Source organism: Crotalus tigris, unplaced genomic scaffold, assembly GCF_016545835.1.
Source record: "Crotalus tigris isolate CLP2741 ecotype Arizona unplaced genomic scaffold, ASM1654583v1 scf7180000017630.2799268, whole genome shotgun sequence".
Taxonomy (NCBI): Eukaryota; Metazoa; Chordata; class Lepidosauria; order Squamata; family Viperidae; genus Crotalus; species Crotalus tigris.
In genome coordinates, this window is record NW_024096524.1 from 2542671 (window position 1) to 2557491 (window position 14821).

General features: G+C 37.0%; 1 protein-coding gene across 7 annotated transcripts in view; it reads right to left on the minus strand.

Annotated features, from left to right (window-relative positions):
• PALM2AKAP2 (PALM2 and AKAP2 fusion) overlaps positions 1–14821 on the minus strand; it is a 260194-nt gene that overhangs the window by 178933 nt on the left and 66440 nt on the right. For all 7 annotated transcript variants that reach the window (XM_039334431.1, XM_039334428.1, XM_039334430.1 and 4 more), the window contains one exon: positions 5167–5297. In XM_039334431.1, the coding sequence (XP_039190365.1) occupies positions 5167–5297 (131 nt within the window). The remainder of the gene's footprint in view (positions 1–5166; positions 5298–14821) is intronic.

Genomic DNA, 14821 nt, shown 5'->3' on the forward strand with positions numbered 1-14821 from the left:
CACATCTTAAGAAGGTATTCTAGGGAAAAACAAGATGGGAGCTCCAGTATATCCCTCCCAAGACCTGCTGTACTACCTCATCATGGCAGGGTGGAGGTATTCATGGGAATAATGAGCAAAGAACAAGTAGTGTTATCCAAGACATGAGGGTCATTCTAGCTGCCCAGTTAAAATAATTAGGCAGCAATATTGGGAGATTCTGGAGGCAGATGATCACTTAAATAATAATGCCAAAAGTATCAATTAATACTGTGCAGGAGATGTCTATGGAGATTCTCAACCATCCTATTTCCTTTGCTCCTTATGACCATAACTTTGTATCTTATGATTTATGTTGCTTTTATTAGTATCCTATTCTGATTTATGTTGATTGCTTATGTAGTATCCTATGACTATCACTGAATATTGTTTTTTATGATTTGTGATGACTGTATTTTATGATTATGATTTATCACTTGTTGCTTGTATGTACACTGAGAGCTTATGCACTAAAGACAAATTCTTTGTGTGTCCAATCACACTTGACCAATAAAGAATTCTATTCTATCCAGGTCATGGTTGTCCCACAGATGATTTTTCCAAAGAAACTGGACTTTCTTTTTTTTTTTCTTTGAAAAAAATGAGATGTCCAAGAAGATTCTTCAGTTCTAATTGAAGTTAGGAAAAAAAAAAAAAGAAATTCAGTTGCTTTTTGGAAAACACACCTTTGGGACTGTGCAGGCGAAGGTAACAGTAAAACATTCCTGTACATTTTCCAAGAAAATCACATGGAAAGAAAATATAAAATTATTGATAATATATTGCTGAATGACGGGACCCTCAAGTTGGATCACACTCTACATGCTATTGATGAAGAGCTGAGGATCTTTTATAGTAGTAATGATAGTTATGATGTGCCTAGATTAAAGCTTTGGGGCATCTAATTGCTGACATTGACATATAGGAAAAGAAAATCAGAAGCTGCAAAGACAGAATTACAATAGCAATGTGAAACGTAAGAAGCATGACCACAGTTTATTCCAGTTTGGTGTCATGATGATAAAAGAAATTGGGGCTCTGGTTTCCTAGCCTGATTTTGCTCCGTCTGGAGACCCCAAGGGGTCGGAAAGTTGTCTTGCAGAGGCAACGAAGAGGAAGGGAAGCCTTGGAAGCTTGGAGCCGATGGCAATCAGCCCAAATGAATTGAGGAACCTCTTCAAATAGATGGAAGAAAGGCTGCTTGTAAATGCAGACAACTGGGAAAAAAGTGAAGAGTTGCGGCATGCTGCCGAACAGCTGATTGTCAGCAATGTGCTGAGATCTGGATGAGATTGTTTCTTATTTCTCTTCCCTGTGGACTTAGAAATAAAAATCCCCTAATTGGATAAATTTTCAAAGCAAAGACTCCAGGAAGACTTGGGAAGAAGGGAGTCAAAAGCGGCAAAAAATTTTAAATGGGGGAACAAAATTAAGGAATACGAAAGAATATATAAAAATGAAACTGTGACTGATTTAAAGAAAATTTGGCTAACCTTTACAACGTGGAATTTTTTAAAATTTATTTTCTGTGAGAAAGCATTTTAAAATGAACTTTTAAAACTGGATATAGACAATACAGTAAATAAGGACATCTAGTGGTGAGAGGAGATACTACAATAACATCAAAAGAATTGGAAAAGTTGCTGACCTTGAATTAACATTTGCTGTAAACAAAAAGAACTATACGTGACTCTATGCTAGAAAAGACCTTCTACAATCATATCGTTTGATCCTGGATATAACCATAATAGAAACTATTTGGAAATAGAGGGCTTTTTACATCTTTAAACTAATTGGAACATTTGGATTAGCCTAAAGCAGTTGGCTTGTTTCACAGTTGGATTATAGCCTAAGGTAGTTGGCTTTTTTTTTCCTTTTTCCTTTTCTCTTTGTGGATCTACAAACCTGCTCAATTGAAAAATGAGTGCACCAAATCTCATGAAAATCACGAAAAAAACCTCTTCTGCACCCTCTTCTGGAACATCTAGCCCAGCAAGTCAGGAATCTATTGAAACAATGTTACAATGAGAAAAAACAAATAATTTTCAAAAAGAGATGCAAGCCATGCTTTAGCTAATTCAAGAAACAATGCAGAAAAATCAGGAAGAGACAAAAAACAACTTAAATAAGCTAAATGAGCAAATGTTTGATATAAAGACACAGGTTGATGCCCATCAACAAATGATTGCCAAAAATGAACAAAAAATTCAGAAAATGGAAGATAAATCAGAAGAAAAGGATAAAAAAATGGAGGGATTAATGGAAGAAAATGAAAGGCTAGAACAAGGAAATCAAAGTTTAGAAGGAGTAGTTGCAGCCTTGGAAATGGAGAAAGTTGTACACTATTTAAGATTTCAGAATATACCTGCAGATATAGCAGAAGTGATTATTGATCTACTGGCGGAGGCTCTAAAAACAGATAAGAGCAGAGATATAAATGGAAATTGATGAAATATTTCGAATGAATTCAAGGTATGTGAGGAAATATCAAATTGCCTAGAGAAATTCATGTAAGATTTGTAAAGGAAACAATAAGAGATGAGATACTGAGAAGAGTTAGAGATGACCCATTATAATACAAAAACAAAAAAATTGTGGTGTTGAAGCAGATTCCTAAGCGAACAAGGGACACTCGAAAACAATATTACTTTTTGACAACAAAGTTAATGGAAAAGGTGTAAACTTTAGATGGTTACTGCCAGAAGGGATCCTATCTGTCTGTCTGTCTATCATCTATCTAACCCTTATGTGTCAATTCATTCTTGGCCAATAAAGAATCCTAATCCTAATCCTAATCCATCCATCCATTCACCCACCTACCTACCTACCTACCAGATTTGCAAGATGATCAGAGAGCTTGTTTGCTTTAGTGGTGGGATAAAAATCTAATTAATAATAATACTTGAAATCCTGATATGCCTTTAAAGAGCCATTTTTCAATTTTTATTTTATCTGCCTTTTTTTCTTCTACAGGTTCATTTACTTAAGATTTGTGAAGAGTTTGTTTTAACTAGAAATAAAACAATACATATTTAGTTCATAAAGAGTGGCAGAACTAAGGCTAGGAAGGTATGTATTTGATTAATATTTGAATTAATAAATTAGTATTTGAAGTCTATAATGCCTAGAAAAATAGAAATATAGAGAAGAAGCAGCAAGATGGATAGTGTCAATTGAGTGGCAATAGGGCACTACCGAGAACCTGAAAGATCTGGTTGGAGAAAGCTTATTATGGATAAAATCTATGTATATGGTTTTTCAGAGTAGACATCAACCTTATGGCACATAATCAATCAATCAATTTATATTGGATCAGGGGTCATTAAAAAAATCCCAAAGCTCCAAACTACACTGATAAGATTAAAAAATAACTTTAGAAGAAAGCAGTGGTAAATTACTCTTATCTTGTCATCAAGATAAATTATGTCCACATAATTAACAGGGATTGATCTCAACTCATGAGAGATTTCATCTTAGTTCACTTCTGCAGTTTATACCTTCTTTAATGCAGAGATGAAAAATTGACAAGACTTGGTTCCAGATCATACAGCATTACATTAATGCTCTGTTCAGACTGCTGTTATTTTGTCACGCCTGGATATTTTTCTTAAAAAGGGATTCATACAATGAATGATATGGAGATACAATTTTCTGAGTAACCATAATATGAAAACAAAGTAAGTATCTTTCTGATCATGCTCATAAATATCAATACATCTGTCAAAGCTTGGATGAAGATCTAGTGAGAAAAGTGTTCACTTAACAGTCATAAAAGAGCAGCTGGGATAAAGTAAGGTGATGACTAACAACTTTATACAATTTCTTTCCAATATTCTACTGGGTTATAATAAAAACAGAAATGAATCTGATTCCAGTGCTCTTTACTTTTCTCATTTTCATTGCAAGCCTATAAAAATATCTTCAAATGTAAATCCGTCTGATTTTACTTTCAAGCAATATATATTTGTAGCCTTAAGCCTTTTCAAACTCCAGACAAAATTCCTATTTTATATCAGATATGAGTTATTTATGTATTTTCTTCTTGATCTTCAGCTAATGAAAGAGCTTTTCTCCAACAAATAAGAGTACTGGCCAGATGTTCCAGAATAATTCGCCAACATGTTGGAAATGTAAAAAAGTACATGGAACATATTATCATCTATGGTGGACATGCCCAGTTGCAAAAAAATATTGGTCTACAATAAGAAAATGGATCCAAGAAATAATAGACCAACCTGTAGACTGGAAACCAGAGATCTTTTTGTTGGGTATTTTAAATAAAAAATATAGTAAAGAAATATGGTACTTAATTTTACATATAATAACGGCGGCAAGAATAGCATATGCACAGTGCTGGAAAAATGAGAATATACATCAGAGGAAGAAGTAATAAGAAAAATCCTGGACTGTGCTGAGATGGACAAATTAACAAAAGAGATAAAAGAAAAGGAAGACACAGAGTATTATATAGTATGGAACAAGGTGTATGTCTGGTTGGAGACTAGAAATAATAGAGGAGAATAAATATGGAAAGGTCAAAAGTGAAAATATGTGTACAATAATGTATAATAATAATAATAATATGAATTATTCTTAGTAAGAAGTAGAACATGAAGGAAGAAAAATGTAAATAAGAAATAATGGGGCTATAAGGACAAATATTTAAAGAATAAGGGGGAAATGTAAATATTAGATTACCGTTACGTAATTGCTGTAAAAAAAAGGAGTATATATTGTGTGTGTATGTGTGTTATGTTTTGCTTTGTTCTGTTTTGTCTTGTTGGTTAAAAATAATTTTTTTTTTAAAAAAAAAAAGAGTACTGGCCAATTCATACAAGTTCAGCAGCATGCACTCTTTTTCAAGCTATCCTGCATTTCAAGAGCTGTAGTGAGCTGTAATTCAGCAACTCCTGGAGACCACAGATTATAAATATAATTAATAAAAGTGATATCATATTTATTCTTTATTCATCCCCCAATGAAATAATTAGTTTATTCATAGACAATGTCACTAAGTCACTAACTTTGACTTTGATTTTTAATCTCCAAGAATTTTTGTTTCTACATCACACTGTTTTGTTTTACATTGCACTGACAGTAACAAGAGGGCAATATATCTTAAGGTAAAAATAAAAGATGTGGACCTACCTATGGATGTTGCCTTCAAGGTTTTTCACTTTTAGCTCATCTTCTTCTGACTGTCTCTTCCTGGCTTCTTCCTCGGCTGGAGAACTTGCAGGAATTCCCTGCATCAGCCATTTTTCTCTTAGAGCTTTTGACTAGGTGAGAAATAAGAGAGCAAAGAAAGAAAAAAAAAGAAAGCACACAAGATATTAGAAGTGACATTAAAAGAATTCTGTTCCTAAATATTTGATAACCCTTCTTAAAGCTACCGGCTAGCGCTTTCAGCATTAGACTAATTCATGACTCTCTTGAGGGACTAATCTAGATCCCTGTTCAGCCAAGGTGTCACATCTAATTTATGAAGAAAAGGATTGTTGATTTTATATCTGGAAATCATTTTAATTTGCAACAGTAAAAAGACAAACAGATAAGGACAGAAATTCTGAACTAAGTTGAAGACTTTTAGAGGGGAAGAGAAAGAATTACATTAAAAGAGAACAAATGCCACATCCATCTATGAAGTAGCTTTTAAACAAGCAAATTAGCATGACTAGATATAAAGGAAAAAATGAAACATATGCATGATGTTGTGTACAAAAAATATGCCTGAAAAGGATACAATTAGTGGAAAGTACTCCAAAGAGGTAAGAGCAATTACTGACAAATGGTACATACTGGCAATCTACTGGCACAAATTAATTGTAAATGTTTCTTTATACAACTTATGCCATCCATTCCAATGGCTCTGTCTAGCTAACAAAATTACATATACTGTACCTATTCAAATTTCTAAATAATTTTAAAAATGTAAAACTAATGTTAAACTAAATAAATTTATCTATCCAATGTTTTATGAAATTCTTTCTGGCTACTCTCCATACATGAAAGATCCATGCTTGGTTAGATTCCAACTACTGGAGAAGTAATAGAAAGAACATAGGTGACCTTAATCTGCAGACTTGTTCACATATCTATGGATTTTGACCCAAAGTACAACAATTATGAGACAAGCCCAAATCATGTGAGACAATGGTTTACATTTCAGCAGCAAAGCAATCATAACTGACTCCTCTTTGATATTGTGAGGTATTTGGCACATAAGAAATAACTTAACTCAATTGCATTATCTACTTATTAGAGAGCCAGTTTAACATAGTTGTTAAGGCATCAGGTTACTATCTGGGGAAACGTGTGTTCTAGTTGCATCTCAGGCATAAAGCCAGTGGGGTGACTTTGAGCCATACACTTTCTCTAAGCCCTAGAAAAGAGGCAATTGTTCGGAAACCCTGCCAAGAAAACTGCAGGAAATCAGTCCAGGCTATCATCAGGAGTCAACACTGGCTCAAAGGAACAAAACAAATTTAAAAAAACCCTACATAATGTGATTACCAATGCACATTAATTGTGAGAAAGCCTTTGGAGAAGGAGTGTGGGCTGGTGGGAACTTTCACCTCCCTTAAGCTGGGCTGGCTTTGGCAAGGAGAGCAGAAGGCCCAGGCCTGGTTTAGTTAAACAGACCTTGGCACAACCATGGCCCGCAACTTCAGCACAGACAGCTCTGGTTCTCTGGGCTTCTGCCTAGGCGGTTTTCCCAAGTGGCGCAGGGTCTCCTAGGAATCAGAGTCATGTGCTAACGATTTTAATAAAGCTAAGAAAGGAGGAAGAGGCAGATGGTTGCCCTAATAATATTAAGAGAAGAATAGGTCTAGAGCACAGTTATCTTGCATTGAGTTGAATTGTTAAATTGTCCTGCAGCGAGTTGTCCCTTGGTGAATTGTCCTGTGTTGAGTTGGTTAGAGTGAATTGTCCTAGACCAGGGGTAGTCAACCTTGGCTCTTTTATGACTCGTGGACTTCAACTCCCAGAATTCCTGAGCCAGCACAGCTGGCTCAGGAATTCTGGGAATTGAAGTCCACGAGTCATAAAAGAGCCAAGGTTGACTACCCCTGTCCTAGACCCTTTGAGCTCAGAAGAGAAGACCTGAGACTTGTGGGGTCCTGTTTGATACTTTTCTCCAATTTGATGAGCAACTATTAATAAACCCTCTCTGAAAACATTTTTCAAGCTGGCTATGGATGAACTTAATTGTCAGAACCACATTTACTTTGCTTGCCAATTAGCACATAATGCAGATTTTACATAAATGCTTTATTGAAGTCAAAATGCATAAGTTTATATTTTATTTCTACGATCTATAAAGAACGTGCCAGATAAAAAACAAAATGATTATAAGTCTGGCAAGATTTGCTGTCAACAAATCCACACTGACTTTGGTAATTATTTCCAAGATTTGGAATTATTTCCAAGATTTTTACAGCACCATTTCACTATTATTTGCTCTAGATCAGTGGTTCTCAACCTATGGGTCGCGACCCCATTTGGGGTCGACCTACCATTTCATGGGGTCACCAAGGAAGGCTGTCCGCCATTTTTTCCCCTTTTCCGGCGAGTGCCTTACCTCCCTTGGGCTGGGCCAGCTGGTGGCCCAGCCGGTGGTCGGCCTGCTCCGTCTCTGCCGCTTGCCAGCTAACCTCGACCGGCGCAGGGGGCGGCACCACGCATGCGCAGCGCTCCCAGGCAGGGAAAGTCCTCGACTTATGACCGGTTTAATCCTCGACTTATGACCGGTTGGAGGGGGTCGCGACATTAAAAAGGTTGAGAACCACTGCTCTAGAATCTTCCAAGATGTTAATATCAGATTGAGAAGTCAGTGTGCTGAATAAATAGATAAATAGATAATCCTTCAGCACTGGAAGCTTTCAAGAAGAGACTGGACTGCCATCTGTCAGAAATGATGTAGGGTCTCCTGCTTGGGTGGGGGGGGGGTTGGACTAGATGACCTATAAGGTCCCTTCCAACTCTGTTATTCTGTAAAAAAGTTGGCTTCTCGTGGAGCTGACATTCAACTCAGTGCCTGTGTTCCCACAGCACGTTCACCTGGCTCTTCAGTATGAACCTGAAGGTGACGTTCATTTTTCCTAGATGTTTCAACTCACTGAAAGTAGTAAAGTTTCCAATCACAAGCTTCAGTCCTGGCTCTTTAACCTGCTTTTCACAAAGTCCTGGTGGATTTTTTTCATTGGAAGAAGAGTATCGAACCAAACAAAAAAAAAAAGGAGTTCATTAATTGCTAGTATTTTCAGGTTTGTGATACTTACTTTCTTTTCTGATCTGGCCCCCTTTCCATTTTCTAGGTACACTTTATTGTTTGTTTATCTCAGTTTATCTCTTCACCAAAAAGGCTAATTCAATATTGGAAAGCAAATCTTAATGACAGAATGTGAAAAACATTCCTCATTGGAAAAGTGGTACTAACAACTAAGGCACAAAGCAGTTTTCTGCTGGAGTGTATCTCCATGCATAGCTAATTTAAAATGTTTTTGTTATTGTCAATGTGTGAAATTAGGCATTTTATAGAATGCCGAGGAAATCTATAGAATGCCAAAAATGGGACATCAAGGTATGAAGTGCTTAATATTTCACACATTTCCATTCTATGCAATGCCAAAAGGCAAACTGGCAAAGTATAAAATACCCCCACTAAAACGTCATTCTAGCCTTCCTTGTTAAAACAGGTCAATGGTGCTGTTTACTTCTTTCTTTTCAATAAGAAAATCCAGTATTTTACACTGCATTTCTTTTTTCATTTTCATATACTTCTTTTCAATAAAGGGTTAGGGTTAGGGTTACGCTAATCCTAATCCTAACCTTACCCCTTTTTATGACTCTCTTTTTAAACTTTGCCTGAACAGTTCTTGTCATTCTGCATAATGCCTAGAGAAAGTATATAGCGTATTAAAATAATACAAATATTTCATACTTTGCCTAAAAAGTCACACATTCTATAGATTTCCTAGGCTTTCTACACAATGCCAGTTTTTTACACATTGCTGGTAACATTTTAAAAAGCAAGTTTTATTTGCCAGTATTTATAATCCATACTCTAGGGTCTACTGTCAGAGTGTTAAAAACAAATATATTAAAATATATACAGTATTTGTTGCTTCAGCTTTTCTGAAAGCCATATGCTCTCTATTTTATTTTATTCTCATAAGAACTGTCACTCATGAGGTTCAGAACATGGCTTTCTCAGGCCTAGTTTAATACTCTAACCACTATTATCCAGCATGACGAAATCCATTAGGAAATGAAATCCCACAAAGAAACAAACAGCTCTATGCAAACAAGTGTGCAAGACTTCAAATATGGAAAACAGTCTCTCTGCATTTCACTTTAGTTGAACAATAATGGGAAGGCAGTTTCCACTATAGAAAGAGCATTTTTGGATTCACGCTACTGTTATCTAAGGAGGTGTTAATAAACTGTATCAGCCAACAGCATAGGCATCACAGTGGCTGCTTAAGGATTCCTGTAATAAAACAAAATCCAATCCGCCAAGGAATGAATTTTGGTACTGGGTTTCCATCCAGATCTACCCACCAGCTGCTGTTGTTTACAGAATATCTAGCAGAAACAAAGCTAGAAAGTTAATTGGCTGTGGCTTCTGGCAAAAACAAGACCACAAGGAGCAGGACTAGCTATTATAATCACCCTGGTACCAGAAAATGATTGCATGGCCTAACTCCCAGGAGGAAGCAGCAACAGATAATTTATCTGGAGGTAGACATGGCATAGGCAGATACTAGGATTTGGATTTAAGCTCTCCACCTCTTCAAATGTTGTTGCCCAGAGACAAATTAAGTTTCAATGCAACCCTTTCAAAGGATTTTTTAACAGGAGAGTTAATGACGAAAAGCAGGAAGGGAAACCACACAAACTTTCCTTTATTCATCTGCTAGACAGCTTGTTGTTCCCTGTAGTTCAGTGGTTCTCAACCTGTGGGTCGGGACCCCATTTGGGGTCGAACGACCATTTCACGGGGGTCGCCAAACAAGGCTGTCCGCCATTTTTCCCCCTTTTCTTTGGCCACGCCCCTGGCACCTGGTGATGTATAAGTGGTTGGAGGTCACCACAACATGGGGAACTGTATTATGGGGTCGCAGCATTAGAAAGGTTGAGAACCACTGCTGTAGATTGACTGGGAGAAGCAAATGCTGTTTTAAATCTGGGCTCAGAAATGTTTCTCTTTTATCTGCAAAGGTGAGCCAGTCCAGGATGAAGGAAGGCCAGAAGGAAGAGGGCACAACAGAAGGAATGGTTATGTTGAGCCTTGGGAAAAGATGAGGAAGGGGGAAATGATAGTATTTGTCCAGGATCTGAAGGGCTGCCCCAAGTGAGATGGTATAGACCAGGGGTAGACAATCTTGGCTCTTTTATGACTCGTGGACTTCAACTCCCAGAATCCATGCTGGCTCAGGAATTCTGGGTGTTGAAGTCCACGAGTCATAAAAGAGCCAAGTTGCCTACCCCTGGTATAGACCGTCCATCCTAAAGTATAGGATATAAATTAACTATTTACACATAATTCTTGACTTACAACCATTTGTCTAGCAACTGTTCGAACTTTCAATGGCACTAAAAAGAGTAAGTTATAATGGGTCCTTACACTTATGATTATCGCAGCATATCCACAATCATGTGATCAAAATTTAGGCACTTGGCAATCAGCATTTTTTTTACAATGGTTGCCGTGCCCCCAGATCATGTGGCTGCCATTTGCGACCTTTTCAACTGGCTTCCGATAAGCAAAGTCAACGAGGAAAAGTGGATTCGTTTAATGACTGCTTGATTCATTTAACAACTGCAGTGATTTGTTTAAGAAACTGGCAAAAAAGGATGTAAAACTGGATGTGACTCATTGAGCAATCGCCTTGCTCAGCAACAGAAATTTTGGATTCAATTGTCTTCATAAGGTGAGGATTATCTGTAAATTCTGCCTGAATGTTTGAAAACAAAACAAAACTTATCTTACAGATAGAAATCTGGTAGCGCAATACTTTCCTGAGGATTAAGTTGCTTTACTCTGAGATGTTTTAAAATGGGGTTTCTACATTGTGGAGGAAATCAGACTGGCCTGAATGGCTTCTTCTTCTGAATTTATTATACTATGATCTTGTCTGAGGCTGAATTCGTATATAGCCTAGTTTTCACTATTGTACTTGGTGACAGCCAGGCTGTATAAGACAAACAGGAAGATCTGTACAGTTGTTGTTGTTAATTGCGAAGTCGTGTCCGACCCATTGCGACCCCATGGACAATGTTCCTCCAGGTCTTCCTGTCCTCTACCATCTTCTGGAGTCCATTTAAGTTCACATCTACTGCTTCAGTGACTCCATCCAGCCATCTCATTCTCTGTCGTCCTCTTCTTCTATTGCCCTCAATCTTTCCCAGCATTAGGCTCTTCTCCAGTGAATCCTTCCTTCTCATTAGGTGGCCAAAGTATTTGAGTTTCAACTTCAGGATCTGGCCTTCTAAAGAGCAGTCGGGGTTGATCTCTTCATCTGTACAGTAGAAGCATCAAATAATCCTGAAACAGAACTTCTAGCTGGGAAATCTAAAGTTTTTGAGAAAATGAACTGTCTCACTAATAATTTATAAAAATATTAAAAAACAAACATTTCAAACCCATTGAAAAACAAACTTCTTCCTCTACATTTTGAGATATGGAGTATTTATAATCTGAACTGACCTTTTTCAGTTCTTTCCATCTATCTATCCAGCACCTATCCATTTCAGCAGTACCCCCCAAATTTCATTAAACTAATATTGTTTTGCAAGACAGAAAATTGCAGAATGAAATGTAACAACAGCTGTTAATGAAGTGGTGATAAATGTACATGTAGAACCTGCCTTTCCAGAGATGAAGATGCAAAAGGAAGCCTTTTGACCTCTTCTGCTTATTTTTTTTTAAATCAAAAGCTTGCTGAGCAATTTTTATGGCATAGGCAAGCTATTATAATGCATATCTCCTATCCCTCATAACAAGAAATTACTGCTATGGCTCTCACAATGAGTTGAGAATTCGGCCAGGAAGGACCCATCTTTGGCCAAGGAAGAGAACCGCTTTTCTCTGTTCTGCAACATCCACAATTCTAATATATGCTCAGACAACTGGTTAATCTTCTCCTGTTCATTATTCTGCTAAAACACATAGATTTCGACCATTTTTACTCTTTAAAAAAACTCTATTGGATCAAGAGTAGGAGAATGAAGGACTTCCGGTTCCGGTTCACGGCGTTCCGTCTCCTCGTCGGCTAGCTTTCTCTCCGCCAGTCGACCCTTATACGGGTCGAAAGTCATCCTGGAGGGTGTGACTTCCGTCGAGGAGGCTTCAGCTCGGCTGCGGAGGAACGGCGGCTCCTTCAGCTGTCCGGGCAATCTCTGAGGGCCGACGGAGAAAAAGATCGGCCAGTAAAATGGCCGATCACCCTGCTGCTTCAAACAGCAAGTCAAGAACATCTAAGCTGTAAGAGCCCCCGTGGTGAATTCGGGTGAGACTTTTCCTTGTTACTCTCTCTATTTGACTTTGTTTTTTACCTGTAAGAGCCTTGTTGGAATTATTTCCCTGGCTAAAGAAAGCAGCTTTTATGTCTTTGGGAAGGAAGGCGTTTTTACAAGATTAAATTTTACTTTCGTATTTTTGGGGATACAGAAAACTCTCTCTCTTTTTTTCCCCTAAGAACTGTATTATCACCTGGTGTTGGAAGATTATTTCTTCTTTCACACTATACTTTTAAAGATAGAAATAAGGAAATGGTGCCTGGAAAAGATTCTTTCTTAACTTACTGAGGACATCTAGTGGCGAAAATTTAATATTGCATTTTCTGGTTACTTTTTGAAATTAGACCAGATTTGACCTTCAAATTATTTTTGAAAAAAGATAAGCTGAGCTGTGGGAATTGTGGGGGTGGATACAGACCAATTTTCATCAAATACAGCCTCCACAAAAAAGAGATTTTTTCTAACTACTATCAAAATGGAGAAACTGCATTCATAATTAAACTATAATCTTATACTGGAAAAAATACATGAGGGCACTGCAAAAATTTGTGCCATATTGAAAGAACCTATTACAGAACTAAGATCCAAAAATTTCACTTCAAACATTCAAATGGATGCTCAGACTACACCTGACTATTTTAGAAACCAAGATATACTAGAAGAGGAATTAACAGAGATAAAAGAGGAACTTATCCTACCTTACAAATCTCTCATTTGTAACTTTGAGGAACAGAAGAAGCAAAGATTGAGATTTGAAACTACAAAGCAACGATACTTTAAGGAAGAGAAAAACAGACGTTTGATGCAGAGGATGGGACTCCTACTTCTTCAAAAGCCATTCAAGAAACAAAAATAGACCTACTGACTGAAAGGGAAGCGTGTTTATGGAAACCTGCTTGGCACAGGAAAAAACCCAGAATTAAGACTGAAAAGAGAAATTTAAAATTGTGTAATGGATTAAAAGGCAATACTGGATTTATGGACTGTTTTAAGGATTAAGATTTAGAGTTAAAAGCAAGAAAACATATATATATATATGTTTATATATATATATGTTTTCTGAGGTTTTCGCGGGTGTTTATATATAGGTCTTTGGTTGTTCGGGTTTTCTCCCGCGTAAAATTGGAAGTGTCTTGGCGACGTTTCGACGAAGTCCCATTCGTCATCTTCAGGCTGGTGTTTTCAGCTTCGTGCTCGAAGCACGAAGCTGAAAACACCAGCCTGAAGATGACGAATGGGACTTCGTCGAAACGTCGCCAAGACACTTCCAATTTTACGCGGGAGAAAACCCGAACAACCAAAGACCTACATATTATATATATATATAATATATATATGCGTGATTATTAGAATACCGTATATGCCGGCGTACAAGGCGACCCGGCGTATAAGACGACCCCCGTCTTTGTCGCTGAGCCGCATTCCTACAATGTCGTCTTATACGCTGGAAACTACCAGTATTTCCGGCGTATAAGACGACTCAGCGTATAAGACGACCCCCGTCTTTGGCGCCAATTTTAGCACTTGTGGAAGTCGCCTTATACACCGGCATATACGGTAGATATTTTAAACAGATTAAGAATGTACTGGATTTGTTATTTACGTAGCGTTTGGGAATAAAATGAAAATCATTATGTATTGGAATTGAAAAAATGATGACTGTTTAAACTGAATGCTGCCAATAATTAATAGAGTGTTTTAAATTATTAGGATGACTTTTCTGTATGACAACAAAGATGTGTTAAGGCATGATAAGTAATTGGAGAAAATTTGGATTTTGTTTGATGAATCTGAATGAATTAAGGTTTAATATTATCTCGTTATTTTAAAGAGATGGATTGATTCTGGGATTACATATGCATAGGGATGATTAATATTTTATTGATATTAGGATATCTATTGTGTAGTGGAAGAAAAAATAAATGAGATTGGTGATAAAATGAGGAATGGGAGAGACTAAGAATTAGAATTGATAATTTGTTGTTTTAAACTTAAACTATGGTAATTGTAAACTGCTAAAGTTATCAGTTTAGTAGTAATAGAAATTTAAAATAGAAATGGAATATTTAAATGTATTATGTTAATCGAGGGAAATAGAGAGGGGATAGTGAAATGTATGGAGTTGAGTTGTTTATATATGTTTTTACTTTTGAATGTTGGACCACCCAACCACCACGGTGGGTCCTGAGTACTTTTTCTTAAGAATTTAAAAAAAACAATAAAATGTGTTTTAAAAAAGAGTAGGAGGATGAAGATCTCCTCCAGCTATTTTGGGAAT